The sequence below is a fragment of the Salmo salar genome, chromosome ssa13 (genome assembly GCF_905237065.1).
Source record: "Salmo salar chromosome ssa13, Ssal_v3.1, whole genome shotgun sequence".
Lineage (NCBI taxonomy): Eukaryota > Metazoa > Chordata > Actinopteri > Salmoniformes > Salmonidae > Salmo > Salmo salar.
The window spans coordinates 14104689-14116032 of NC_059454.1; the positions used below are offsets into that span (position 1 = coordinate 14104689).

Consider the following 11344-nt stretch of genomic DNA (forward strand, 5'->3'; position numbering starts at 1 on the left):
GGCTGGAATGTAATAAATGGAATGGTATCAAACACATCAAACATGAAAACCACGTTTGACTCTGTTCCATTTACTCCATTCCAGCCCTTACAATGAGCCCGTCCTCATATAGCCCCTCCCACCAGCCTCCACTGGTGTGAGGAAAACAATAGGCCAAGCTAGTTCTCCCTTCTCTGATCTCTTTGGCTCTGACCGTTAGCACGCTGACACTGAAACAGGCTCCAACCTTCATCAATCAAATGGAAAGATGCAGTTGTAGCGGTGATAGCTAGAAACCTGGAGCAGTCCGTCTGACAGAGCCCATTTCTCCGTTGATAGCATGGTTGCTACACTTCAGTAGAGGCTCATCAAGCATCTCTTGCTAGATCATTAGCTAAGGTTGAAGCTACAGTCGTAAGCCAGCGCTAGATGGCTGTCATTCGACATGTGGTAAGATGGACACAGATATATGTTACCACACTACAGGCACTACATGGGCTCCCGAGTGGCGCAGCGGTCTAACAAACTGCATCTCAATGTAAGAGGCTTCACTACAGTCCCTGGTTCGAATCCAGGCTGTATCACATCTGGCCGTGATTGGGAGTCCCATACGGTGGCGCACAATTGGCCCAGTGTCGTCTGCGTTTGGCCAGGGTAGGCCGTCATTGTAAACAAGAATTTGTTCTTAACTGACTTACCTAGTTAAATAACTTTATTTTTTTATTTTTTTACATTAAAAGGCCAAAACCACACATCCATTTTCTAATCCATTGAAGGAAATTTGCAAACACAGATATTTTACAACTGGATGACTTTGTAATTCTGCAGAGGAAATCGAGGAGATTGCATGAAGTTTTATGGCATCATGGTACATTAAATCTCTCTACATATTAACACATTGATAGTCTCAGAGTCAAATTGGTTCGAAGCTGAAATCATAATGGGGGCTGAAGTTTGTCAGGCAAAATGGAGACAGTAGTAAAAGCTTATGTGCTGCGTTACTTAAGCCCATTTAGTGCTTGGACACATACTGTTTTGAGTTTAATGGCCTGGGGGATTGCCATAAAAACAAGCCGGGTGAAAGGTTGAAAATGGGGCGTACTGAAGAAAGAGGCCTGGGTGAAGACAGGGCGAGGACCATGGCTCACTGGGGTACTGTCATTGCCCAGCCGCACTTGAAATAATCCAACATATGAGTCCTCAATCACCAAAACAACATGTACTCTCTGCTGCAGTGGTAGTCTGATGAAGGACAGTTTGAAACAGCATGCAGTCCCTTAAATATCTATTTTCCTGCACTCACTCCGCATATTTTATTCCCCTCCACAACAGCATGATACTCATCTGCCAAACGCTGCACTTATTTCCAAAAATATTTTTGTGGTATTTTGATATGTTAAGATCCGCATTCATTAGCAATGGTTACATGTTCGCAAAGTAAATGAAATGATGTGACAGGTTCCCCACATTGGGGAACTGTAATACAAAATTCAGTATCTTTCTACAGCCCAGAGTACTATTATTACATAATGATAAACGTTATGTCAAATAAAACATGCTACAGGATTTTTTTACTACTCAATCGCAAATGCAAACTAAAATCAGTATTGTTAAACCCTGGTCGTGTACATCAAGTGCCTGGAGTGGGCTGTCAAATCTTCTGAACCCCATTCATTTCCCATTCACAGCACACAACCCATTACTCCCCCATTCATAACACATCTGCAGGGAGAGTGTTTGAGAGTGTGACACCTGAGAGCAGTGTAGCACTGAGGTGACGACAAGGGATTGGCACTATAAAATTACTAATTCACAGTCCAAGACATTTCTCGATTGATTCTACTGGGAATACTCCCACCCATTTCATATTCAGAGCAGCAAAGTAAAATATTCGGAGGCCTATGCAACAGTATGTGGGTGGTAGAAGTTGATATGGAACTGGTGATGATGCTCTTGCAGTATATAAAGGTTAAGTAGTATAACAACATCCAAACACTTACCCTAGTGTTGTCATGGTGACAATGGTGTACCAGAAGGAGGCGGGGATGCTGGAAAACGTGGTTCCCTTGGTGCCTTTCTCAGCGTAGAACATGACGGTGGCGAAGATGATGACAGCCATGGTGAGGGAGAAGAGGAGGAAGCCCAGCTCCGAGGCGCAGGCCTGCAGAGTGCAGCCCAGGATGCGCAGGCCCTGAGAGTGGCGGGAGAACTTGAAGATTCGGAACACCCGGAAGACTCGCAGGGTAACAAAGGCCCCGCTGACTTCTTCGTTCTCAGGCATGACAAGGCCGATGTAGAAGGGCAAGATGGCCACCACGTCAATCACACTCATCACCGAACGTGCAAAATCACAGCGGCTGGGGGCAGCATACAGCCTCATGAGGTACTCGCAGGAGAAGATAAGCACACAGGCCGTGTCCAAACAAGAGAAAGCCACTGAAAACTTCTCACCACACGGCAGGTCCTTTATACTCCCTTTGAGTGGTCGGCAGGGAACCGTTTCCACAACGTTGGCAATAACAGACACAGCGATGAAGAAGCCGGTGACGTAGTAGAACACCAGAGCCATGGTGGAGGTGTGAGGGTTCTCGAAGGCCCTCCATAGCTTATCACGTAATGTGGCGTCTGGGGGCAGGGGAGCGTCTCCGGCATTCTCTGCCTCTGTGTCCTCAGCCAAACGCTCCTGGTTCTCCTTCTTACGATCCCGGTACTCTTCCATACAGCAGTCACCTATGATCTCAGGTATTATGCCATAGAAAGCCAGCTCCTCCTCAAAGGCCTGAATGCATTCATGTCGGGGATAATGTAGCTTGCCTGTTCTAAAAAAGTTGAGTATATGGCGGAACATCTCTGGATCCCTGTCAAAGAAATATTCCTGAGTTTCCTCATTGTAGAAAAACTCCTTTTCTGAGCTGCCTAGAAGGGTGTCCGGATAACGGTCCAGTGTGTTCTTCCATGTCTGGAAGCGTAGTCCACTCACATTAACAAACAGGATCTCATCACTGCGACTTGTTTTGTCCACAGGAGGCTTGGGCATGGTCTGTTGGGCCAGTGGTAGCCAGCCCACGGCTGCTGCCCGAGCAAAGGGCATCCATGTTGCAACTCCAGCAGCCATTTTGTTTAGTAGCTTATGTTTCAGCAGTAAACGGGATGTTGAGCAATGGTACAGAGAGTCTCTAGGTACTTGATGGTTATTTCTGGGTCTTTTCTGATCAGAAGGAAAAGGATAGGTATAGCCAATCTAATCATCCGTCCAAACTGAAGGCCTCAACAACCAGATTGGCTTGCCTCCATTCCCAGTCTGTCAATTTGTTTGTGCATCGGTTTCAACAGGAGAGGGAGAAGTAATGCTGGTAGAGAGATGATAGTGTTTTCATTGTCAAAGAAAAGGGTCACGGTAGTTGTGGCGGGAACAAAGGTCAAGCCATTGGAATAGCTCAGGAAAACTTACTCTGATTCATAAAACATCAGACTATTGACCTCTCATATAAATAATAGCACAGTGATATTGTAGAACAATACTGTATATGGCTTTTCAGTAGTGTTTAAAAAGACTTCCAGAGAACTAGTGGTTGAAGTCTCCGGCCTTTGCTTGCGGCCTCCCCTCTCTCAGAAGACAGATTGGTTGCAGTGCTGTGGTTTTCAAATTCGTATTAAATTGTGATGATGTTCCCCGAAGATGCAAGATAGACATATTTTTCTCTTGCTTTTCTTCTCTCCCTTGCAGTGTTGCTCTCCAACTTTGATTATGGATGGCTCTCTTTGTCCCTTAGTTTCTCTATCCCTCTCTCTCAAATGCACAACCAAACCTTAAGTGTAATCGATTTCTCTGATGTCTGAGAGGCCTTCTGAATGGAAAAGTTAGAGTCTTAGGCGTTTATATCCCTTGTATGGTCGTCCCTTTTTATACCTGTCAAGACACACAACACACACAACTTAGATATTGAGCAGCACAGGCTGTAAAGGCACGGTATGCTACATCTATTTGTGTCACAGCTTGGGTGAACTGCTTAAAAGTCTGAGCTTCAAAATACAAACAGAGAGGTTCCTCACAAAGGAAACTTTGAAGTTGACCATGTTTGAATGATATTTAGAACCCAGACCAAACAGTTGTACCAATAGAAATACAATCCTTATACTTAAATGTCCATTTTGCAATAATTGTCAATCTGTACAGAGCTTCAACCCAAATAAGCGCTGTGCTCCTTTGATCTTTAAACACATCATATCAACCACACAACTGTACCTCTTCAATATCAATCCACAAAGGGAATATGCTTTCAATGTGTAATAACATAAAGAATGCTGAATTGAATTTCAATATAAAAAAGGTTACCATTAAATCCCGAGATTCAATTACTATATTTTGTTTTGAATTTAAATGTCACTCTTCTGAACAAGAGAGGTGTTAGGGTGTATCCATGAAACATCTAGTCTGCCTTGTGAGGGAGCTGGAGTGTACCCAGACCCGTCTCTGACCAACAGACCCGTCCCTCTAACCAACAGACCCCTCCCTCTAACCAACAGACCCCTACCTCTAACCAACAGACCCGTCCCTCTAACCAACAGACCCGTCCCTCTAACCAACAGACCCGTCCCTCTAACCAACAGACCCGTCCCTCTAACCAACAGACCCGTCCCTCTAACCAACAGACCCGTCCCTCTAACCAACAGACCCGTCCCTCTAACCAACAGACCGGTCTCTCTAACCAACAGACCCGTCTCAGACAGGTGACCCAACCCAGATGCATAACTGTGCACAAGATATTCCCCCAATCAAAAGTTAGCCAGCCAGCCTGCCAGCTTAGTGGAGTCTGCCACTAGCACAGTCAGTGTAGTCAGCTCAGCTTCCCCTATTGAGACCGTGTCTGTGCCTCGATCTAGGTTGGGCAAAATTAAAAATGGCGGTGTTCGCTTTAGCAATCTCACTAGTATAAAGACCTCCTCCATTCCTGCCATTATTGAAAGAGATTGTGATACCTCACATCTCAAAATTGGGTTACTTAATGTTAGATCCCTCACTTCCAAGGCAGTTATAGTCAATGAACTAATCACTGATAATAATCTTGATGTGATTGGCCTGACTGAAACATGGCTTAAGCCTGATGAATTTACTGTGTTAAATGAGGCCTCACCCCCAGGTTACATTAGTGACCATACCCCCCGTGCATCCGGCAAAGGCGGAGGTGTTGCTAACATTTACGATAGCAAATTTCAATTTACAAAAAAAAACAACAATGACGTTTTCGTCTTTTGAGCTTCTAGTCATGAAATCTATGCAGCCTACTCACTCACTTTTTATAGCTACTGTTTATAGGCCTCCTGGGCCATATGCAGTGTTCCTCACTGAGTTCCCTGAATTCCTATCGGATCTTGTAGTCATAGCAGATAATATTCTAATTTTTGGTGACTTTAACATTCACATGGAAAAGTCCACAGACCCACTCCAAAAGGCTTTCGGAGCCATCATCGACTCAGTGGGTTTTGTCCAACATGTCTCTGGACCTACTCACTGCCACAGTCATACTCTGGACCTAGTTTTGTCCCATGGAATAAATGTTGTGGATCTAAATGTTTTTCCTCATAATCCTGGACTATCGGACCACCATTTTATTACGTTTGCAATTGCAACAAATAATCTGCTCAGACCCCAACCAAGGAGCATTAAAAGTCGTGCTATAAATTCTCAGACAACCCAAAGATTCCTTGATGCCCTTCAGACTGCCTCTGCCTACCCAAGGACGTCAGAGGACAAAAATCAGTTAACCACCTAACCGAGGAACTCAATTTAACCTTGCGCAATACCCTAGATGCAGTTGCACCCCTAAAAACTAAAAACATCTGTCATAAGAAACTAGCTCCCTGGTATACAGAAAATACACGAGCTCTGAAGCAAGCTTCCAGAAAATTGGAACGGAAATGGCGCCACACCAAACTGGAAGTCTTCCGACTAGCTTGGAAAGACAGTACCGTGCAGTATCGAAGAGCCCTTACTGCTGCTCGATCATCCTATTTTTCCAACTTAATTGAGGAAAATAAGAACAATCCGAAATTTCTTTTTGATACTGTCGCAAAGCTAACTAAAAAGCAGCCTTCGCAAATGGAGGATGGCTTTCACTTCAGCAGTAATACATTTATGAACTTCTTTGAGGAAAAGATCATGATCATTAGAAAGCAAATTACAGACTCCTCTTTAAATCTGGGTATTCCTCCAAAGCTCCATTGTCCTGAGTCTGCACAACTCTGCCAGGACCTAGGATCAAGGGAGATACTAAAGTGTTTTAGTACTATATCTCTTGACGCAATGATGAAAATAATCATGGCCTCCAAACCCTCAAGCTGCATACTGGACCCTATTCCAACTAAACTACTGAAAGAGCTGCTTCCTGTGCTTGGCCCTCCTATGTTGAACATAATAAACGGCTCTCTATCCACCGGATGTGTACCAAGCTCACTAAAAGTGGCAGTAATAAAGCCTCTCTTGAAAAAGCCGAATCTTGATCCAGAAATTATAAAAAACTATCGGCCTATATCGAATCTTCCATTCCTCTCCAAAATTTTAGAAAAAGCTGTTGCACAGCAACTGACTGCCTTCCTGAAGACAAACAATGTATACGAAACGCTTCAGTCTGGTTTTAGACCCCATCATAGCACTGAGACTGCACTTGTGAAGGTGGTAAATGACCTTTTAATGACGTCAGACCGAGGCTCTGCATCTGTCCTCGTGCTCCTAGATCTTAGTGCCGCTTTTGATACCATCGATCACCACATTCTTTTGGAGAGATTGGAAACCCAAATTGGTCTACATGGACAAGTTCTGGCCTGGTTTAGATCTTATCTGTCGGAAAGATATCAGTTTGTCTCTGTGAATGGTTTGTCCTCTGACAAATCAATTGTAAATTTCGGTGTTCCTCAAGGTTCCGTTTTAGGACCACTATTGTTTTCACTATATATTTTACCTCTTGGGGATGTCATTCGAAAACATAATGTTAAATTTCACTGCTATGCAGACGACACACAGCTGTACATTTCAATGAAACATGGTGAAGCCCCAAAATTGCCCTCGCTAGAAGCCTGTGTTTCAGACATAAAGAAGTGGATGGCTGCAAACTTTCTACTTTTAAACTCGGACAAAACAGAGATGCTTGTTCTAGGTCCCAAGAAACAAAGAGATCTTCTGTTGAATCTGACAATTAATCTGGATGGTTGTACAGTCGTCTCAAATAAAACTGTGAAGGACCTCGGCGTTACTCTGGACCCTGATCTCTCTTTTGAAGAACATATCAAGACTGTTTCAAGGACAGCTTTTTTCCATCTACGTAACATTGCAAAAATCAGAAATTTTCTGTCCAAAAATGACGCAGAAAAATTAATCCATGCTTTTGTTACTTCTAGGCTGGACTACTGCAATGCTCTACTTTCCGGCTACCCGGATAAAGCACTAAATAAACTTCAGTTAGTGCTAAATACGGCTGCTAGAATCCTGACTAGAACCAAAAAATTTGATCATATTACTCCAGTGTTAGCCTCCCTACACTGGCTTCCTGTTAAGGCAAGGGCTGATTTCAAGGTTTTACTGCTAACCTACAAAGCATTACATGGGCTTGCTCCTACCTATCTTTCCGATTTGGTCCTGCCGTACATACCTACACGTACGCTACGGTCACAAGACGCAGGCCTCCTAATTGTCCCTAGAATTTCTAAGCAAACGGCTGGAGGTAGGGCTTTCTCCTATAGAGCTCCATTTTTATGGAATGGTCTGCCTACCAATGTGAGAGACGCAGACTCAGTCTCAACCTTTAAGTCTTTACTGAAGACTTATCTCTTCAGTAGGTCCTATGATTAAGTATAGTCTGGCCCAGGAGTGTGAAGGTGAACGGAAAGGCTGGAGCAACGAACCGCCCTTGCTGTCTCTGCCTTGCCGGTTCCCCTCTTTCCACTGGGATTCTCTGCCTCTAACCCTTTTACAGAGGCTGAGTCACTGGCCTACTGGTGTTCTTCCATGCCGTCCATGGGAGGGGTGCGTCACTTGAGTGGGTTGAGTCACTGACGTGGTCTTCCTGTCTGGGTTGGCGCCCCCCCCTTGGGTTGTGCCATGGCGGAGATCGTTGTGGGCTATACTCGGCCTTGTCTTAGGACGGTAAGTTGGTGGTTGGAGACATCCCTCTAGTGGTGTGGGGGCTGTGCTTTGGCAAAGTGGGTGGGGTTATATCCTGCCTGTTTGGCCCTGTCCGGGGTATCATCGGATGGGGCCACAGTGTCTTCTGATCCCTCCTGTCTCAGCCTCCAGTATTTATGCTGCAGTAGTTTATGTGTCGGGGGCTAGGGTCAGTCTGTTACATCTGGAGTATTTCTCTTGTCTTATCCGGTGTCCTGTGTGTATTTAAATATGCTCTCTCTAATTCTCTCTTTCTCTCTTTCTGTCTTTCTCTCGGAGGACCTGAGCCCTAGGACCATGCCTCAGGACTACCTGGTATGATGACTCCTTGCTGTCCCCAGTCCACCTGGCCGTGCTGCTGCTCCAGTTTCAACTGTTCTGCCTGCGGCTATGGAACCCTGACCTGTTCACCGGACGTGCTTGTTGCACCCTCGACAACTACTATGATTATTATTATTTGACCATGCTGGTCATTTATGAACATTTTAACATTTTAACATTTTGACCATGTTCTGTTTTAATATCCACCCTGCACAGCCAGAAGAGGACTGGCCACCCCTCATAGCCTGGTTCCTCTCTAGGTTTCTTCCTAGGTTTTTGGCCTTTCTAGGGAGTTTTTCCTAGGGAGTTTTTCCTAGCCACCGTGCTTCTTTCACATGCTTTGCTTGCTGTTTGGGGTTTTAGGCTGGGTTTCTGTACAGCACTTTGAGAATATCAGCTGATGTACGAAGGGCTATATAAAAATAAATTTGATTTGATTTGATTGATTTGATTTGAATAAGACACTATAAGACAGCATTCCTGCTGCAGTGGACAGGAATTAGATCCACTACAGTAAACAAAAACAGAGAAATCTCACATATCAGTCGAGTACTAATGTCTACAAGTTAAATGAGGCTTTCACGCTGTGTTCACTTAGTCTTCTATGTAAAGTGTTACTTTAATGTGCTCCTCATGTTAATGTGCTCCTCATGTTACTGTGCTCCTCATGTTAATGTGCTCCTCATGTCAATGTGCTCCTCATGTTACTGTGCTCCTCATGTTACTGTGCTCCTCAAGTTACTGTGCTCCTCAAGTTACTGTGCTCCTCATGTTACTGTGCTCCTCATGTTAATGTGCTCCTCATGTTAATGTGCGCCTCATGTTAATGTGCGCCTCATGTTAATGTGCTCCTCATGTTACTGTGCTCCTCATGTTAATGTGCTCCTCATGTTAATGTGCGCCTCATGTTAATGTGCGCCTCATGTTAATGTGCTCCTCATGTTAATGTGGTCCTCATGTTAATGTGCTCCTCATGTTAATGTGCTCCTCATGTTAATGTGTGCCTCATGTTAATGTGCTCCTCATGTTAATGTGCTCCTCATGTTAATGTGTGCCTCATGTTAATGTGCTCCTCATGTTAATGTGCTCCTCATGTTAATGTGCTCCTCATGTTAATGTGCTCCTCATGTTAATGTGCTCCTCATGTTAATGTGCTCCTCATGTTAATGTGTGCCTCATGTTAATGTGCTCCTCATGTTAATGTGCTCGCCATGTTGTTGCTTACAACAACATGGCCACTCAGTCAAAGGAAAATGAAATATGAAATAGCCCTAAGGAAAAGGCATAATTTCAACTAAAGTATCTTTAGACTAGCACTTAAATTCAGGTATGGATTATTTTTTTAAATCGATGTATATATGTCAGTGTATTGTAGAGTATGTTATGTACATCTGGATAACATACATCTGAATAACATACATCTGAATAACATACATCTGAATAACTCTTGAAGTTATGTGTCTGTTCCATTACTATTAAGGCTTTTAAATGTCTAGCGATGTATCTGGAGAAATGAAGATCATAGCTACTTACCATGCACTAAAGCTGAAGACAACGTGGGATGAAGGGTCCAATGTGTCAGAAAAGAGAAAGCAAAGGCAATAGGAGATTTAAAACCAGGCATGAACAAGCCCCTCTCCTGGAACGGAACCATATCGCACACAGGATAGTGGGGGAGTGATTCTCATGCTTAGCCTTAGCTCCACTCTCTCCTCTCACTCAGCACTGTGACTCCGCTTGCTCTCACTCTCTCCAACTCTACCTCTCATTTGCTTGCTCAACCCCCCCCCACCCTCTCTATTGTGCTCTCCCTCTCTCCGATAACACATACTCACTTCCATAACCAATGAAAACACAGAACAGAATACATTTAAGTCATTTAGCAGACACTCCTTATCCAGAGCAACTTACAGTAGCAATTAGGGTTAAGTGCCTTGCTCAAGGGCACATCGACAGATTATGTTACCTAGTCAGCTCAGGGATTCAAACCAGCAACCTCTCATTTACTGGCCTAACACCCTTGACCACTAGACTACCTGCCGCCATTAGGCTGATAGGAAACAAAGATAATGAATGTTATTTGATATACCAAAAGCCTACAGACTGCTCAGAGTGTTTGAATGCACCATAGCTAATGAAGTTTGACTCAGCAGTTTTACTGGGGGAATACACTTCATATTTTATACTCAGTCTCGACCCATTCCTAAAGATTCTGTTTTCCCACAGTATTTATAGGGCAGCTTGATTAGAAAGCAATAGGAGTGGAATTTCAGGCAGTGTTTAAGCTTTAATACCTAGCCAGAGAAGAAGACAAGACAGGGCAGCTTCGTAAGGTTGGGAATAGCAGTGATCTTAATCATTATCGCCCCATTTCAAGGCTTCCTTGTCTAGCTAAGATTCTTGAATCCTTAGTTAATGTATCTGAGAAATTCATTTTGAATGTAAACCAATCAGGAATTTGGCCTGGGCACAGCACTATTATAGCTACCACTTTAGTTGTTAATAATCTTAGATACTCAAAGGAAATGTGCTGCTTAGTTTGTGGACTTGTCAAAAGCTTTTTATACTGTTGATCATGCTATTTTATTGACCAAGTTGTCCTTGATAGGCCTGAGCTGACACCTGTTCATGGTTTAATGATTATCTTAGTGACAGAACTCAGGCCATCATGATTGATGGGGTTAAGTCTGAATTTCTTGATGAACTTAAAGGTGTACCACAGGGGTCAATTTTGGGACCAGTTCTCTTCACTATTTATATAAACACTATTGGTCAATCTGTTGAAAATGTGAAACTTAATCTATATATGTGGATGATACTATTATGTATGCTGTTGCCCTTACTGTTGATCTGGCTGTGTCAAAACTACAGTCAGATTTTATAGCT

General features: G+C 43.7%; 1 protein-coding gene across 1 annotated transcript in view; it reads right to left on the reverse strand.

Moving 5' to 3' along the window:
• The window catches only part of LOC106566490 (potassium voltage-gated channel subfamily D member 1), a 96654-nt gene extending 86487 nt beyond the window's left edge, over nt 1-10167 (reverse strand). Inside the window, exons 1-2 of the mRNA XM_014134563.2 lie at nt 9992-10167; nt 1980-3889 (exon numbers count right to left, since the gene is read on the reverse strand). Of these exons, the coding sequence (XP_013990038.1) occupies nt 1980-3094 (1115 nt within the window). The 5' untranslated portion in view covers nt 3095-3889; nt 9992-10167. The remainder of the gene's footprint in view (nt 1-1979; nt 3890-9991) is intronic.
• Nucleotides 10168-11344: the final 1177 nt, after the last annotated feature.